Source organism: Taudactylus pleione, unplaced genomic scaffold (assembly GCF_031769625.1).
Source record: "Taudactylus pleione unplaced genomic scaffold, aTauple2 ptg001827l, whole genome shotgun sequence".
Taxonomy (NCBI): Eukaryota; Metazoa; Chordata; class Amphibia; order Anura; family Myobatrachidae; genus Taudactylus; species Taudactylus pleione.
Genome location: NW_028286224.1, coordinates 1185953 through 1205731, shown reverse-complemented (window position 1 = coordinate 1205731; position 19779 = coordinate 1185953). Strand labels below are relative to the sequence as shown.

The window sequence follows — 19779 nt, the reverse complement described above, 5'->3', positions numbered from 1 at the left end:
GCAACAGCATCAGCCCAGATGGACACAGCAGACAGCACAGCAGTGACAGCACCAGATGGATCAGCAGTGCACCAGCCCAGGACACAGCAGACAGCACAGCACCAGCACAGGTAAGTACCTCCCAGCCCTACACTACCCACCCTGTTCAGTTTCCGCAGCCGGAGTGAAATGGCGGCCACTGCGTGGTCCCTTATATATAGAGACGAAAGCTCGCGAGCCACGAGATTTCGTCTCTATGGTTTTGCCTCGGATCTCAAAATTCGGGTGGGTTTAATGTATATATCAGTTATTATTAAATAACAAGTCATGTTAAGAAAAGCTAAACAGCAAAGCCAAATAAGTACAGTAATAGACTATATTCCAGGAATAACCTAGAATTACCTAGATTCAATTCAATCCAATTACTGTAGTTGCAAGTTTGCAAAAGCGAGTTTGTTTCATGAAACACACAAACATCGCACGAATGTGCACACTCCAGAGAAATGCGAGATCCTATTAGAAATGCCTGTTCGCGGTAATCACTGCGAGTCTGTGCGCTTTTTCTACAAAAAGCAACCTGGGTAAAGGCCATAAAAAGTGGGAAAACCATCCTGGACCCCAAAAAAGTGACAACTTTGTTAGCACAATCATATAGACAGCTGTTATTGGGCATAAGGAAAGTACTGGAGGTTTTTATGGCTGATTTGTTTTTTTTTAAAAAAGAAAAAGAATGATAAAAAGCATTTTTTTTCATTTAATCACAAACAAAATATAGAAAAATGCAAAAAAAAGTAGAAAAAAGTTGTGATTGTATTAATTTGAGGTCACTTTAATTTTTCAAAGAAATGAAAAAAAAATTATAAAATGCAATAATTTTTCAATTAATTAAATACTTTAATGAAAACGTTGATTTTAGGGTAATTTTAGGCTTTTTTGAACACCCAAATATGACATTTAAATATTGGGCCAATTAAGCTAACTGAAAATTTCCAAATGCCTAATTAGTCAGTTAGGGGGGTGGGGGGGGGGTACAAGGGGATATGCACTGTGTCCTGACATTTTTATCTTAAAGATATGCCCTACAAGCCCACACCCTCAGAGGGGTGCGGTGTGCGTGCAAAAAATTGCAAATTTCCCCTGGAAAAGCAATGCGAGTTTGGAATGGGATTGTGCATGTTTGCCGTGTACACAGTTCGCACAAGACAATTCACACCTAACTGCATTGACCCCTTATTGTAAAAAAGGGACCATACCTCTTGGATCAGCCCTCTGAGACTGCCCCTGTATAACTGTCCCATCATTTATAGTAAACCTCCCAATTACCAGTGCTCTTATTAGTTCACAGTGAACTTATACATATACTAGCCCAGTATACCAAGAGCTTTGACCTGTTAATTAATGCCATCTTCAGATAACACTAGCCGCTCTATCCCTATGGGGAGAACCTCGCTGGAGGGGGGATCCCCCAGCAGCCTCCATTGTCCTCCCCTCCTGGCAATTGCAGAAGATACTGCAAGTGTGTCTGATCAGAACAGGCAGGATAGTGATAGCTGTCACTTTGCTTACCCCTTCCCTGTGAAAGGTCTCCTATCAAAGCCACTGTAACTCTCCAAATTCTATATAAACCCCCTAATCTTTAGCTATAGTGGACTTCATGATTTACAGTACCTACATTCATCTAGTGATCCTGGGCTTTACCATTAGTGAACCATGGCTCACAGCATCATGTATTCTGTATATTCATGCTGAGCTTCACCCCTTACCAACACGTACAATTACCAGCCCACTATATTCATAGCAAACCTTAATAGGCTAAATTCATTTTGGGTGGATTTCAAACAGTTTAAAATGTAAATGTATTTAAATTAAAAAAACTTGTATAAGCAAGTCTACATAAACCCATATTATGACAAATATTTATACGATTGAAGCTATATAATGATAGCGTTTCATGTTTAGATATGATATCAATAAGATCCCTAAAATATGCCTTTATTCTTTTTTCTTTGCTTTCATGTGCCATCTAGTGGTGGTTTGTAGGTATAGAACATTTAGGGAAATAAAATATTTGGCATATGTTTTACGGTGTTGATTTCTGAGAAAATTACCATTTTGCAAGCACAAGCAGAGGTGTACCTAGTCTCTCTTCTCCCTTAGGCAGCAGCTGAAATGTTACTCTTCTCATATGCATAGTGTTTGAAGGCGAATCACTTGCAACAAGACAATTTGCCGTTTTTAATTAATTCCCAGCTTCGTTCTTTCTCCTCCAAAACTGGCTGCCATGTAGTAGCTATTTACCTATTGTAATTGACTTTTTTTTTTTAAAGAGCACATAAACCAACTATTGGACAATATTTTATACTATTACTATCCCTGACTATTAGCTTAATTTTGTACCTTACATGGTAGGGTGGGATGCACTATACTCTATTATGCATTTCTCATATGCACTAAGCGTCCGAAAGCAAAGCTTTCCGCAGCTGGAAGCTGGTGGGTAATGCCATCTGAAGATAGCATTGCTACAAGCCTATTGGCATTCAGCACTGAGTCCTATGCGCAGATGGACTTCTTGGTCATAAATCTGTAAGTCCCTCTACTGCAAAGGACAGCTCTTATCAGGAGAGCTGTCCTTTTCCAACCATTTTCGGGTCACAGCCGGGTATCAAGATTACAATATGCCGATACAAGCTAGATGGATGGGCCTCATTAGTCACACGGGTCTCTTTCCATGGATGCAAACGGTGAGTGTTTGCAAACAGCGCATGTACAGATGTGAATTTACTCATCTTAGTGTATGTCCTATTCTGAAACTTTGCCGGATCTGTCTAGCTGTGAGGAAACTATGATCGCACTTAACCACCCTGACATGTGGGGGTGTCATGGAAGTATCGTGACCATGATTCAAAAGTTCAGTGCAATTGTGAGTGGTGCATATGGGGTAAGAACTACTGTTTTGGGCATACAGTATCTTCTGCTTTTAGCATGGGGCTGGTGCAAGTGCAGATACTAATGATGATGGCTGTGGTGGTCGTCGTGAAGTCAATGAGCCACTGGTTTCCTCTAGCACACACACAAGCCCCCACATTAGTTGAATGGATACTAGCATTAACATAATAAGGCAGCTGCCTGCAACTACAGCCACTGCGACTCAGAATCAGCCCCGCTGAGTACAAACAGGACAGGCGGAACATGGTGGGAGAGTACTGCATTACCAGAGCATCCAGCCATCCCTGCTGCACCAACATTTTTAACATGGCTCCAAATGGGGCTTTTGCCACCTGTGCCTACCTTGCGCAGTGTAGCACCGGAGAACTCGGTACCAGCCCTGCACACAAGTGTGTATATTTACACCCGATGATAGCGCAGAGATGCAGCTTAGTAGTAAATGCTTTACTGATCACAATATAATAATGTAATGACAAGACAAGAGAACATATAGTTTAGCCAGTTATAAAGCAGAACCAAATTGATTATTTATGTTCTACAGTATCACAACTGATAACCAACTATTGAGAAGCAGTTAGATAGTAATACTGATAGTCAGTCTCATCATTGTGTATCATTGCGCCAGCCCTTTCGCACCCACTATAGATTAGCCTCCCTAAAGGCTGATATATGGATGCATCTGTATCTAATTGTGGTGCAGTTGCATGAATATGTGTTATAGAATTCGGCCTATGTTTGCCTGTCCACCATTATTCTGCCCATCCAGCGGTAAGGTGATGCAAAGTAACAATATATATATATATGAATAAGGTCCAGATGAGCCACTAGGCAACCTAGGGCAGAGCACGTCTTTGGATGCTATTCTCTGCATACCCTATAAAGCGGGCCAATGTTGCTGTTTGTTATTTCAAATATACATATAGTAGAAAAAGAACCAGCACATCCAAAAGATACAAGCAAATAAGTTTATATCAATGTAAACAGATCCATAAAGTGAAAAAAGTGAGAGAAGTCAATAGACATAGAAGTAATGGGACATAGAACCAGAATTATAGCAGCATCAAATACCCATACTGCCAAGACCCATACTGTATATACCAGCCATCCAAACAATCAATCAGCTCACCTGTACCAAACCTACGTAATTAGCCCATCTCAAGGTGCAGATCGTCTCAGAAACAGCAAGCCGAGATAGGAAGTCATGCAATGGCCATCCCGGCAGTCGCCAGTATTAATTGCGCATCAACCAGTCAACCGCATGCCTCAGCTCAGAACCATGATCAAATTTAGCCCAATAGAAAAACGATCACAATCTCTAAAGCAGGGACAACACCACAAGACAAGACAGAATATATATATACTGTGTACATATATAAACATTTGACGTCGGTAGCGCGTAGCACATGAAGTACGTCACGTGCCGTGCACTGGCTTGCTGGTGTGTATATCAGGTGTGCGATAGGCTGACTGCACACACATTATAATTATTTATTTATTACCAGTTATTTATTTAACGCACACATATTCCGCAGCGCTTTACAGAGAATATCTTACCATTCACATCTGTCCCTGCCCCAGTGGAGCTTACAATCTATTGTCCCTATGACATGCACACACACTATGGTAATTTTTTTTTTGTGGGGAGCCAATTAACCTACCAGTATATTTTTGGAGTTTGGGAGTACCCGGAGTAAACCCACGCAAGCACAGGGAGAATATACAAACTCACCTGTGAGGCAGTAACGCTAACCATTACACTGTCTGTGCTGCCCCATCAATCACTGCCGTCATGGCTAAAAGGGCGATTTATCTGAGTTACAAAAACAGATGACTATTGGCTTTTGGGCCAAGGGCGGCAGTACTTCTTAAACAGCGCAGTTTGTGTACTGTTCGCATGCTGCTGTCGTGAAGGTGTATCGTGAATGGACAAATGGCACCATTGCGAATAACCGACATGGAAACTGCGGAGCACCACGTGCCATTGATGTGAGAGGTGGACATCACCTACGAATGTGCGTGTGGGCCGACCGATAAAATACAGTGGAGCCGTCATATTGAACCTGTGTCTAAAATGACAGTTCAGCAAACCCTGCTGCATATGGGGCTCTGAAGCAAACCAATGGTCACTGCACCTGTGCTAACGAAGGTGTATTGGCAGAAAAGGCTTACATTTTCACTCCTGTATCGGAATTGGACCTCCGCTGATTGGCTAAGGGTTGCCCTCTCCGATGAATCACGTTTTCTGCTTCATCAAACGGATGGACGTTGGTATGTCAGGTGAGAAACATCAGGGAACAAACACCCTGCAACCATTGCTGGAAGAACACAAGTGGTGGTGGCAGCATTATGGTCTGGGGAATGTTTTCATGGCATTCTCTGGGCCTACTCATCCATGTGGAAGACACCCTCAATCGATTTGGTTAGGAATCCATCCTTGCACAGCACGTACACCCATACATGCTGATTGTCTTTCCTGAGGCGAATGGGATATTCCAGCAAGACAATGTGACATGTCACACAGCTAGAATTGTTCAACAGTGGTTGGACAAGCACGACCAAGACTTCCAAGTGGCCCCCTTTTCCTCGGACTTGAACCCAATTGAGCATCCGTGGGACCACCTCGATCGTTATATTTGCTCTATGGATACTCCACCACGTATCCTCCAGCAGCTGTGGGATTCACTGCAGTCAACATGGCTCCAGATACCTGTGCCAACACACCAGCACCTCATTGAGTCACTCCGAGCCCGTCTAGCTGCTGTCCGTACTGTACACGGCGATTACTCTGGCTATTAGCCGGTGGTCATAATCATGTGACTCGACTGCGTATATATAGTGTGTGTGTATGCAGTGGCGGAACTCCCGGAGACAATGGAGTCATTTGCCGGCAGGCGTCAGCCCTGAAGGGGGCACCTGGCTCCATTGTCCCCGGGAGCTGCATGGAGAAGGAGCGCCGCTGATCGGCGCTCCACCTCCATTGGCGTAACTACGGAGGGTGCAAGGGGTGCGGTCACACCCCTGCACCCTCCATTTGCCGGGCGCCCGGCTCCTATCCTGGCGGTAGCCAGAGGACGGAGCTCCCTCCGTCTTCCGGGTCCCGCAGTGTACTATGGGAGTGATGTCATTACATCACTCCCATAGTGCCGAGGAGCAGACACCAGGGATGGACGGCAGCAGCACTGGAGCGGGGATAAAGGTAAGTGGTTTTTTTTTTTTTGTGTGTGTGTGCGCGTGGTGGGGGCCATCACTACTGGGGGCAACTACAGGGGCTCACTACTGGGGGCAACTACAGGGGCCTACTAATGGGGCAACTACAGGGGCCTACTACTGGGGGCAACTACAGGGGCTCACTACTGGGGGCAACTACAGGGGCCCACTACTGGGGGCAACTACAGGGGCCTACTACTGGGGGCAACTACAGGGGCCTACTACTGGGGGCAACTACAGGGGCCTCACTACTGGTGGTAACTACAGGGGACTCACTACTGGGGGTAACTACAGGGGACTCACTACTGGGGGTAACTACAGGGGACTCACTACTGGGGGCAACTACAGGGTGCTCACTACTGGGGCAACTACAGGGGCCTCACTACTGGGGGCAACTACAGGGGCCTCACTACTGGGGGTAACTACAGGGGCCTCACTACTGGGGGTAATTACAGGGGCCTCACTACTGGGGGCAACTACAGAGTGCTCACTACTGGAGCAACTACAGGGGCCTCACTACTGGGGGCAACTACAGGGGACTCACTACTGGGGGCAACTACAAGGGGCCTCACTACTGGGGGCAACTACTGGGGGCTCACTACTGGGGGCAACTACAAGGGGCCTCACTACTGGGGGCAACTACCGGGGGCTCACTACTGGATGTACTGCATAGGGGGACCATTACTGGGGAGCACTACATAGGCGGACCATTACTGGGGGCATTATATAAAAGGAACTGCATAAGGGGAGCGGCGGCAGCTGGGGCTGGCATAGGTGCTGGGGGGTGGTACATTTTAGTTTAGGGGGGGCACCAACATTTATCTTGCCTCCGGGCACCTGGGATGAAGTTATGCCACTGTGTGTATGTGTATATATATATATATATATATATATATAGTAATATATATATATATATATATATTATAAGTAGGGGTGAGCGGGTTCGGATTTCTGAAATCCGAACCCCCCCGAGCCCCCCCGATCCGAGGCAGATCCGAGTCAGGCTCGACTTTTCCCGCCTGACTCGGATCTGAAATCGAGGCAAAACGTCATCATCCCGCCTTCCGAGTCTCGCGGGTTTTGAATCCTATATAAGGTACCTGCGTCGGCGCCATTTTCTCACTCGTCTGTGGACAGTGAAGAGGGAGGGTGGGAGTTAGGGCTGGCTGGGCTGTGTAGTGTAGTGTAGTATAGTGTAGTGCAGAGTAGTGTTGTGCTGTGCTGTGCTACGCTGTGCTGCTGTTGTCCACTACTTCAAAGTCCATAGGGGCTGGCTGTGTTGTGCTGTGCTGCTGTTGTTAATAGGGGCTGTGTCCACTACTTCAAAGTCCATAGGGGCTGGCTGGACTGTGTTGTGCAGTCAGTTCTCCATAGGGGCTGTGTCCACTCCAAAGTCCTGTGCAGTGTCCCAGTCCTAAAGGGGTGCTGTAGTGTTGTCCAGGGGGTGCTCTGTCCATCAGGGGTGCTTTTGTGTGTGTTTGTGAATTGTGTGCGCAGTAGCCGCACGTGCATCAACAAAGTAGTGCCAAGCGTGCGCCTGTGTCATAAGTAAAGGGCCGGCTGGCTTGACCGTTAAAGGGTGCTGTAACCCCCAAAGTACACTCCAGTCCAAACCAAAAAAAAAATTATTTTCTGTGTTTGTGAATTGTGTGCGCAGTAGCCGCACGTGCATCAACAAAGTAGTGCCAAGCGTGCGCCTGTGTCATAAGTAAAGGGCTGGCTGGTTTGACCGTTAAAGGGTGCTGTAACCCCCAAAGTACACTCCAGTCCAAACCAAAAAAAAAATTATTTTCTGTGTTTGTGAATTGTGTGCGCAGTAGCCGCACGTGCATCAACAAAGTAGTGCCAAGCGTGCACCTGTATCATAAGTAAAGGGCCGGCTGGCTTGACCGTTAAAGGGTGCTGTAACTCCCAAAGTACACTCCAGTCCAAACCAAAAAAAATATTATTTTCTGTGTTTGTGAATTGTGTGCGCAGTAGCCGCACGTGCATCAACAAAGTAGTGCCAAACGTGCGCCTGTGTCATAAGTAAAGGGCCGGCTGGCTTGACCGTTAAAGGGTGCTGTAACCCCCAAAGTACACTCCAGTCCAAACCCAAAAAATATATATTTTCTGTATTTGTGAATTGTGTGCGCAGTAGCCGCACGTGCATCAACAAAGTAGTGCCAAGTGTGCGCCTGTGTCATAAGTAAAGGGACGGCTGGCTTGACCGTTAAAGGGTGCTGTAACCCCCAAAGTACACTCCAAACCAAAAAAAATATATTTTCTGTGTTTGTGAATTGTGTGCGCAGTAGCCGCACGTGCATCAACAAAGTAGTGCCAAGCGTGCGCCTGTGTCATAAGTAAAGGGCCGGCTGGCTTGACCGTTAAAGGGTGCTGTAACCCCCAAAGTACACTCCAGTCCAAACCAAAAAAAAAAATTATTTTCTGTGTTTGTGAATTGTGTGCGCAGTAGCCGCACGTGCATCAACAAAGTAGTGCCAAGCGTGCGCCTGTGTCATAAGTAAAGGGCCGGCTGGCTTGACCGTTAAAGGGTGCTGTAACCCCCAAAGTACACTCCAGTCCAAACCAAAAAAAAAAAAATTTTCTGTGTTTGTGAATTGTGTGCACTGTGGCTGCACGTGCATCAACAAAGGAGCAGCGCCAAGCGTGCGCCTGTGTCCCATAAGTAAAGAGCCGGCTGGCTCATTTCTTAAAGGGTGCTGTAACCCACAAAGTGCACTACTCTCCAGCAAAAATAAAAAAATATTTTCTGTGTTTGTGTGCGCTTTAGCCGCACGTATATATCAATATAACATAAATGGAGGACCAAACTTTCTCCGATAAAAATAAAATAGGGAAAGATCAAGAACCACTTCCTCCTAGTGCTGTTGCTGCTGCTGGGAGTTGTTCATCATCCCAGAGAGGAAGTAGGAACATCACTACTTTTACTAAACAATTGACCCTCCAACAGTCCCTAGCGATGAGTATGAAGTACGACAGCAGTCATCCTGAAGCAAAACGTATAACTGAGGCCTTGACTGCTATGTTGGTGTTAGACGTGCGTCCGGTATCCGCCATTAGTGCAGTGGGATTTAGACAATTGATGGAGGTAGTGTGTCCCCGGTTCCAAATCCCGTCTAGATTCCACCTGCATCCTCAAAGCAGCAGCGACAAGCGTGCGTCTGTCTGTTAAAGGGTGGTGACACCCTCAAAGTGTGCTACACAAACAATAAAAATATTCTTTTTTTTTCTGTCTTTGTGAATTGTGTGGGCTGTAGCTGCACTTGCATCCTCAAAGCAGCAGCAACAAGCGTGCGTCTGTCTGTTAAAGGGTGGTGACACCCTCAAAGTGTGCTACACAAACAATAAAAATATTGTTCTTTTTTTTCTGTCTTTGTGAATTGTGTGGGCTGTAGCCGCACTTGCATCCTCAAAGCAGCAGCGACAAGCGTGCGTCTGTCTGTTAAAGGGTGGTGTAACTCTCAAAGTGCTCCAAAAAATAAAATACTATTTTTTTAATGTGTTTGTGACTTGTGTGCGATGTAGCCGCACTTGCATCCTCAAAGCAGCAGCGACAATGGTGCGTCTGTCTGTTAAAGGGTGGTGACACCCTCAAAGTGTGCTACACAAACAATAAAAATATTCTTCTTTTTTTTTCTGTCTTTGTGAATTGTGTGGGCTGTAGCCGCACTTGCATCCTCAAAGCAGCAGCGACAAGCGTGCGTCTGTCTGTTAAAGGGTGGTGACACCCTCAAAGTGTGCTACACAAACAATAAAAATATTGTTCTTTTTTTTTCTGTCTTTGTGAATTGTGTGGGCTGTAGCCGCACTTGCATCCTCAAAGCAGCAGCGACAAGCGTGCGTCTGTCTGTTAAAGGGTGGTGTAACTTTCAAAGTGCTCCAAAAAATAAAATACTATTTTTTTAATGTGTTTGTGACTTGTGTGCGATGTAGCCGCACTTGCATCCTCAAAGCAGCAGCAGCGACAAGCGTGCGTCTGTCTGTTAAAGGGTGGTGACACCCTCAAAGTGTGCTACACAAACAATAAAAATATTCTTCTTTTTTTTTCTGTCTTTGTGAATTGTGTGGGCTGTAGCTGCACTTGCATCCTCAAAGCAGCAGCGACAAGCGTGCGTCTGTCTGTTAAAGGGTGGTGACGCCCTCAAAGTGTGCTACACAAACAATAAAAATATTCTTCTTCTTTTTTCTGTCTTTGTGAATTGTGTGGGCTGTAGCCGCACTTGCATCCTCAAAGCAGCAGCGACAAGCGTGCGTCTGTCTGTTAAAGGATTACATCGGTGACAGCATCCAAGTAGGCATGTCAGACAGTCCGTACCTGTACTGGCAGGAAAAAGAAGCAATTTGGAGGTCCCTGTATAAACTGGCTCTATTTTACCTGAGTTGCCCCCCCTCCAGTGTGTACTCCGAAAGAGTGTTTAGTGCAGCCGGGAACCTTGTCAGCGAAAGGCGTAGGAGGTTGCTTCCACAAAATGTGGAGAAGATGATGTTCATAAAATGAATTATCAACTCTTCCAGGGAGACCAGCCTCCAGAACGTACAGAGGGACCTGTGGTTGTGGATTCCAGTGGGGACGAATTAATACTCTGTGAGGATGAGGATGTACACAACACTGAAGAGGGTGAGGAATCGGTGGATGAGGAGGATGAGGACGACATCTTGCCTCCGTAGAGCCAGTTTGTGCAGGGACAGATTAATTGCCAGCTTGTTTTGTGGGGGCCCAAACGAACCAATCATTTCAGCCACAGTCGTGTGGCAGACCCTGGCGCTGAAATGTTTGGTTTGTTAAAGTGTGCATGTCCTGTTTATACAACATAAGGGTGGGTGGGAGGGCCCAAGGACAATTCCATCTTGCACCTCTTTTTTTTCTTTGCATTATGTATAGTTTGGGGCCTAGTTTTTCAAACTGCCATCCTGTCTGCCACTGCAGTGCCACTCCTAGATGGACCACATTTTTGTGCCGCCCACTCGTATCTCTTAGCATAGTCATCCAGCTACCTCGATGCAACCTTTTGGACATAAAAACACTAGTGTGAGGTGTGAGGTGTTCAGAATAGACTGGAAATGAGTGGAAATTAAGGTTATTGAGGTTAATAATAGCATAGGGGCAGAAAAACCCACAAATTCTGTGATTTTAGCTGTTTTTATGCTTTTGTTAAAAAAAATACAGATCCAAAACACAAAACCCAGAACCCAAAACACGGAAGGGTGGTTTTGGCAAAACCAATCCAGATCCAAAACACAAAGAAAGATCCAGATCCAAAACCAAAACACAAAACACGAAAAGTGGCCGGTGCACACCCCTAATTATAAGGGTACAGTTGTGCCCTTATATTAAGGCTGCATCTAAAAAAACGGATTTCTCCATAGAGAATTCTGAAGGGGGGCAGGGTGTTCAAGGGGCTACACCTCAAAAGCTATAGGAGGTACGGATCTGAAATTTGGTATGACCGGGTAGAACTGTCGCTCAGTGCTGCATGCCAAATTTCAGGGCAAAAACATTAAAAGTGAGGACATGGGAGTAATCTAAAGCTCCAACTGTCACTTTTTTCTGACATTGTCATTTAGGAACCCGTTTCTGCAGTAGTCTATGGGGGATTTTTGGGAAGGCAAAACTCAGGGTAGGGGGCGAATTTAGACTTGGGGTTTGTTTTATTAGGTAGCTATTGTGCCAAGGTACGTGCTTTTGGGGTTCAGGTAAATTGGAAAGTCACAGTTTTTAAACTATTACCCCAAGAATGCGCCATTATAAAGATAAGACTTTTGAACTTGTTGCGCAGCCGCAGTAGGAGCTTCCAGCAGGTGTAGTCATAGTGGCTTCACTTGGGTGCAGCAAGATGGGCGTCGTTTGTGGGTGGTAGCAGGCAAAGCAGTGGCGGGGACATGGATGCGGCGGTGGGGACCTCAGCGGCAACGGGTGGCGGTTGTCGGCGAGGGACGCGGGTGTCGTCAGGGGCATGGGTGTTGGCGGCTGAGGGACCGCCGGCGGTGAGAGTGTTGGCGGCGGGCATGGACCCGAGGGGATTCAGACCCCGCCAGACTTTATTCCAAATACAGCAGCATATTTTTGAAATTCGAAGATGGCCACCGCTAGCCAATCACAGCTCGCGGCGGCCATCTTTGAATTTTAAAATGGGTGCCGCAGCTGTACTCAGCAGAATGGCTGGCGGGAACTAGATCCTCTCGGATCCAGGCCCGTCGCCATCACCCGAACAGGAGCCGGTCCAGCAGCTGCCGCCGATGACGCACAAGCCGTGATTGGCTCGCGGTGGCCATCTTTGATTTGACTCGTGACGTCATTGGAGGCGGTGGCACCTGCAGAGGACCATAGAAGCATAGGGGAGGTGACAGCCACCCCGCAGGTGAAGACGCCAGAAGCGCGGGTGGGTGGGCGCTTGCCAGGTGAACATGCCAAAGCCCTGGCGGGTTGGCGCTTGCCAGGCGAAGATGCCAAAGCCCTGGCGGGTTGGCGCCTGCCACGCAAAGACGCCAAAGCCCTGGCGGGTTGGCGCCCGCCAGGCAAAGACGCCAAAGCCCGGCTGGTTGGCGCCTGCAGGGCGAAGACACCGGAAGTCCTAGTGGGTGGCAACCATGCAAAAGAGCTGACACAGGCTGCCACCCACTAGGTGAAGACGCCAGAAGCCCTGGCGGGTAGGCACCCGCCAGGCAAAAACACCGAAGCCCTGGCAGGTTGGCACCCGCCGGACGAAGACACCGGAAGTCCTAATGGGCGGCGGCCATGCAAAAGAGCTGACACAGGCTGCCGCCCACTAGGTGAAGAGGCCGAAGCCCTGGCGGGTTGGCGCCGGGCAAAGACACCGGAAGTCCTAGTGGGCGGCGGCCATGCAAAAGAGCTGACACAGGCTGCCGCCCACTAGGTGAAGAGGCCGAAGCCTTGGCGGGTTGGCACCTGCCGAACGAAGACACCGGAGTCCTAGTGGGCGGCAGCCACGAAGAAGAGCTATCACAGGCTGCTGCCCACTAGGTGAAGACATCGAAGCCCTGGTGGGTTGGCGCCCACCAGGCGAACATGCCGAAGCCCTTGCGGGTTGGCGCCCGCCAAGCGAATATGACTAAGTCCTGGGGTGGCAGCGGCCATGCAAAAGAGCTTAAAGGCCGCCGTCCCTCAGGTGAAGACATGTAAAATAAAATATTACAATATTAAAGTGTGTTGTGTTATTTTAATATTTTTTTTACAGGTGGACTACAGGTGGCAGTGGGCCTTAATGCTTAACCTTAATGGTTTTCCAAGTACCAGCATGCAGGGAGACGTGCTGGTACTTAGTTCACCTGCAAAAGAAAATATTCTTTAAAATGCACCACACAACACAATCAACCCAGCACCCACCGCCCAGGGGTGCTGGGGATATATATATATATATATACATATAAATAATGGTAGATGACCGGCGCTCCATATAAAATATACCTTAAACCTGGGTGCCCTCCCGGGAATCATTCAGACTCCAATAGTACAAGACTTCCAACATAGGGCGGCACTTCCCGAATTTGAAAAAAGTTTGGACAAACACCAACACCAACTGTATCATCAACATTTCAGATGCATTGTCACATCTATCGTCAGGATACGATGATAGATGTGACAATACATCTGAAACGTTGATGATATAGTTGCTGTTTGTCTGAACATTTTCAACAAATCTGGGGAGTGCCACCCTATGTTGGAAGTTTTGTATATATATATATATATATATATATTACATTTAATAATTGTTTATATAGTGGTAATTATATTACGCAGTGCCCTAGTAAGAATTGAACCCATGGCTGCAAGCAGTACTGCTAACTACTGAGCTACCAGGCTTTACCGACTATCAGCCCAGTTCTGCATTCACAAGAAGATGAATGCAGAATGAGATCTTGTCAAAAAAGTAATGAGTTAATCATATTGAGGTGCCCATAAACAAGATAGTATGCATTCCAGTTACTTATTTTAGCTGACAAATAGTTTTTATTCTTGTTACATAGAGAAAATGTTATTGCTTAATAAGTATATATTTTTTGTTTTACAGATGTCAAGGAAACAGGAATTTATGAGTGACACCAATCTCTCAGACCATGCCACAGTGCCACAGAGTGCATCTGTTCTCAAGCAGATGAGCTTTGCAAGCCGGTCCATGCCAACAATCCCAGGTACGTCCCAGGGTTTTCAGTCCAGCATTTGTAGCTAACTACACAATTTTGACTACCTACTTACAGTGTCTTTACCACTTCAAATCACCCTACAAGTAATAGCACAGACACTTAAGTAAACTATGGGTCACCAAGGCGCTTCAATACAAGTAATTTTCTATGATTTAATGCATTGTGCTTATGCAAAGTCATTTATGATTGAAAAGGGATGCAAGCTGCTGTGCTTATATAGACCCACCATTGGTCGTATATTAGTCGCACCATTGGCGATTGCACCAGCCACATGGAGATGCAGAATCTATGTCTGAACATGGCTGCCAGTGCCAGTGCACGTTTGACAAAAGACGCAGACACTGACTACGACGCCCTTGACGCACCGCGTCTAGCTAGCCAACCTCCTGTTACCACCCAGCAACGCCCAGTGAAATTGCCTCTCTCTGCGTCCAAATTCATTCTGCGTCTTTCGGCGGTAACCATCAGGACAAATGCGTAGTGCGGTTCAAACCGGAAACATCGGCCACTTGCGTGCGGCATCCACACTGTGTTCACATCTAAATCAGCCCCTTAATGTACATATACACCCACTTACCTCTGTATACAGTGTAAATTAATAATTTTTCTCCCTTACAAGTGGTTTCAACTGTTTATAACTAGGGGTGTGCACCGGCCACTTTTCGTGTTTTGTGTTTTGGTTTTGGATCTGGATCTTTCTTTGTGTTTTGGATCTGGATTGGTTTTGCCAAAACCACCCTTCCGTGTTTTGGGTTCTGGGTTTTGTGTTTTGGATCTGTATTTTTTTGAAAAAAAGCATAAAAACAGCTAAAATCACAGAATTTGTAGGTTTTTCTGCTCCTATGCTATTATTAACCTCAATAACCTTAATTTCCACTCATTTCCAGTCTATTCTGAACACCTCACAATAGTGTTTTTATGTCCAAAAGGTTGCACCGAGGTAGCTGGATGACTATGCTAAGCGACACGAGTGGGCGGCACAAACACGTGACCCATCTAGGAGTGACACTGCAGTGGCAGGCAGGATGGCAGTTAGAAAAACTAGGCCCCAAACTGTACATAATGCAAAGAAAAAAAGAGGTGCAAGATGGAATTGTCCTTGGGCCCTCCCACCCACCCTTATGTTGTATAAACAGGACATGCACACTTTAACAAATCAATCATTTCAGCGCCAGGGTCTGCCACACAACTGTGGCTGAAATGATTGGTTCGTTTGGGCCCCCACAAAACAAGCTGGCAATTAATGTGTCCCTGCACAAACTGGCTCTACGGAGGCAAGATGTCATCCTCATCCTCCTCATCCACCGATTCCTCACCCTCTTCAGTGTGTACATCCTCATCCTCACAAAGTATTAACTCGTCCCCACTTGAATCCACCACCACAGGTCCCTCTGTACCTTCTGGAGGCTGGTCTCCCTGGAAGAGCTGATAATTCATTTTGATGAACATCATCTTCTCCACATTCTGTGGAAGCAACCTCCTACGCCTTTCGCTGACAAGGTTCCCGGCTGCACTAAACACTCTTTCGGAGTACACACTGGAGGGGGGGCAACTCAGGTAAAATAGAGCCAGTTTGTACAGGGGCCTCCAAATTGCCTCTTTTTCCTGCCAGTACAGGTATGGACTGTCTGACATGCCTACTTGGATGCTGTCACCGATGTAATCCTCCACCATTCTGTCAATGGTGACAGTATCATATGCAGTGACAGTAGACATGTCAGAAATTGTTGCCAGGTCCTTCAGTCCGGACCAGATGTCCAAACTTGGTCCTGCCTGCCCTGCATCACCGCCAGCGGGTTGCTTAGGATACCTAAGTTTTTTCCTGGCAGCCCCAGTTGCGGGAGAAAATGAAGAAGGAGCCGTTGACGTGTCACGTTCCGCTTCAGCTGACAGTGTGTTCACCAGCAGGTCTTTGCACCTCTGCAGGCTTGTGTCGGCCGGAAAGAGAGACACCACATAGGCTTTAAACCTAGGATCGAGCACGGTGGCCAAAATGTAGTGGTCTGATTTCAACAGATTGACCACCCTGGAATCCTGGCAAAGCGAATGAAGGGCTTCATCCACAAGTCCCACATGCCGAGCGGAATCGCTCCGTCTTAGCTCCTCCTTCACTTTCTCCAGCTGCTTCTGCAAAAGCCTGATGAGGGGAATGACCTGACTCAAGCTGGCAGTGTCTGAACTGACTTCACGTGTGGCAAGTTCGAAGGGCTGAAGAACCTTGCACAACACGGAAATCATTCTCCACTGCGCTTGAGTCAGGTGCATACCCCCTCCTTTGCCTATGTCATAGGTGGATGTATAGGCTTGTATGGCCTTTTGCTGCTCCTCCATCCTCTGAAGCATATAGAGGGTTGAGTTCCACCGCGTCACAACCTCTTGCTTCAGGTGATGGCGGGGCAGGTTCAAGAGTGTTTGCTGGCGCTCCAGTCTTTGGCACGCAGTCGCTGAATGGCGAAAGTGGCCAGAAATTTTTCGGGCCACCCAAAGCGTCTCCTGCACGCCCCTGTCGCTTTTCAGAAAATTCTGCACCACCAAGTTTATTGTGTGAGCAAAACATGGGACGTGCTGGAATTTGCCCAGATGTAATGCCCGCACAATATTGGTGGCGTTGTCAGATATCACAAATCCCCAGGAGAGTCTAAGTGGGGTAAGCCACTGGGCGATGATTTCCCTCAGTTTCTCTAAGAGGTTGTCGGCGGTGTGCCTCTTACTGAAACCGGTGATACACAGCGTAGCCTGCCTTGTAACGAGCTGGCGTTTCTGAGATGCTGCTACTGGTGACGCTGCTGCTGTTGCTGCGTAAGGTGATACATCTACCCAGTGGGCTGTCACAGTCATATAGTCCTTAGTCTGCCCTGTTCCACTTGTCCACATGTCCGTGGTTAAGTGGACATTGTGTACAACGGCATTTTTCAGGACACTGAGGACACTTTTTCTGACGTTTCTGTACAGTCTCGGTATCGCCTGCCTAGTGAAGTGGAATCTAGACGGGATTTGGAACCGGGGACACACTACCTCCATCAATTGTCTAAATCCCACTGCACTAATGGCGGATACCGGACGCACGTCTAACACCAACATAGCAGTCAAGGCCTCAGTTATACGTTTTGCTTCAGGATGACTGCTGTCGTACTTCATCCTCCTCGCTAAGGACTGTTGGAGGGTCAATTGTTTAGTAAAAGTAGTGGTGTTCCTACTTCCTCTCTGGGATGATGAACGACTCCCAGCAGCAGCAGCAACAGCAGCAGCGGCAGCAGTAGGCGTAGCAATGCAGGATCCTCCGGAGGAATCCCGGATAGGAGAGTCAGTCATGCCAGTGATATGGCCTGCAGGACTACTTCCGATCCTGACTAAGGAGGAAATTGACGAGGAGGGAGTTGACGGTGTGGTTTGCAGGCGCTTGGATACAACAGGACAACGGGATTTAGGTGTCCCTGGACTGCTTACGGTCTGAGCCAAAGTTTCTGAACTTGACAGTAACTTTTTATGAACGCGCTGCAGGTGCCGTATAAGGGAGGATGTTCCTAGGTGGTTGACGTCCCTACCCCTACTTATTTCACCTTTACATATGGTACATATGGCAAGACAGTTGTTGTCCGGATTTGGATAGAAATATTGCCAGACCAAAGAGGTGGAATGTTTGGTCTTCTGCCCAGGCATGACCGTGATGGGCTTTTTCATCCCACGGACAACAACTGTCTCCCCCGGAGCCTGATTTAAACAAACCACATCACCATCAGAATCCTCCTCGCCAACTTCCTCCTCAGCGCCAGCTACACCAGTATCCTCATCCTGTTGTACTTCAACAGTGACATCTTCAATTTGCATATCAGCAAGTGGACTGTGGGTGCTCCTTTCAGCACTTGCAGGGGGCGTGCAAATGGTGGAAAGAGCCACCTCTTCCCGTCCAGTGCTGGGAAGGTCAGGCATCGCAACCACCACCACACTTGGACTCTCTTTGGGGATTTGTGATATCTTCTTAGAAAGCACAGTTCTTCGCTGTGCTTTTGCCAGCTTAACTCTTTTGATTTTTTTAGTGGGAGGAGTGCTTCCATCGTCATGTGAAGCTGAACCACTAGTCATGAACATACTAGGGATCGACCTTAGCCGTTCCTTGCCACTCCGTGTCGTAAATGGCATATTGGCAAGTTTACGTTTCTCTTCAGCTGATTTAAATGTCTTTTTCAAGGTCATTTTCCTGAACTTTGCCATTTGGGATTGTATGTGCCCTCTACTATGACATTGGGCATCGGCCTTGGCAGACGACGTTGATGGCATGTTATCGTCTATGTCATGACTAGTGGCAGCAGCTTCAGCACTAGGAGGAAGTGGTTCTTGATCTTTCTCTATTTTATTTTTATCGGAGAAAGTTTGGTCCTCCATTTATGTTATATCGATTTGATATATACGTGCGGCTAAACACAGAAAATAAATTTTTTTTTGGTTCGGACTGGAGTGTACTTTGTGGGTTACAGCACCCTTTAACGGTCAAGCCAGCCGGCCCTTTACTTATGACACAGGCGCACTCTTGGCACTACTTTGTTGATGCACGTGCGGCTACTGCGCACACAATTCACAAACACAGAAAATAATTTTTTTTTGGTTTGGACTGGAGTGTACTTTGGGGGTTACAGCACCCTTTAACGGTCAAGCCAGCCGGCCCTTTACTTATGACACAGGCGCACGCTTGGCACTACTTTGTTGATGCACGTGCGGCTACTGCGCACACAATTCACAAACACAGAAAATAATTTTTTTTTTGGTTTGGACTGGAGTGTACTTTCGGGGGTTACAGCACCCTTAACGGTCAAGCCAGCCGGCCCTTTACTTATGACACAGGCGCACGCTTGGCACTACTTTGTTGATGCACGTGCGGCTACTGCGCACACAATTCACAAACACAGAAAATAATTTTTTTTTTGGTTTGGACTGGAGTGTACTTTCGGGGGTTACAGCACCCTTAACGGTCAAGCCAGCCGGCCCTTTACTTATGACACAGGCGAACGCTTGACACTACTTTGTTGATGCACGTGCGGCTACTGCGCACACAATTCACAAACACAGAAAATAATTTTTTTTTGGTTTGGACTGGAGTGTACTTTCAGGGGTTACAGCACCCTTTAACGGTCAAGCCAGCCGGCCCTTTACTTATGACACAGGCGCACGCTTGGCACTACTTTGTTGATGCACGTGCGGCTACTGCGCACACAATTCACAAACACAGAAAATAATTTTTTTTTGGTTTGGACTGGAGTGTACTTTCGGGGGTTACAGCACCCTTTAACGGTCAAGCCAGCCGGCCCTTTACTTATGACACAGGGGCACTCTTGGCACTACTTTGTTGATGCACGTGCGGCTACTGCGCACACAATTCACAAACACAGAAAATAATTTTTTTTTAGGTTTGGACTGGAGTGTACTTTCGGGGGTTACAGCACCCTTAACGGTCAAGCCAGCCGGCCCTTTACTTATGACACAGGC

General features: G+C 47.0%; 1 protein-coding gene across 1 annotated transcript in view; it reads left to right on the top strand.

Moving 5' to 3' along the window:
* DOCK2 (dedicator of cytokinesis 2) overlaps positions 1–19779 on the top strand; it is a 966148-nt gene that overhangs the window by 931660 nt on the left and 14709 nt on the right. Inside the window, exon 50 of the mRNA XM_088465050.1 lies at positions 14166–14286. Coding sequence (XP_088321176.1) covers positions 14166–14286 — 121 coding nt within the window. The remainder of the gene's footprint in view (positions 1–14165; positions 14287–19779) is intronic.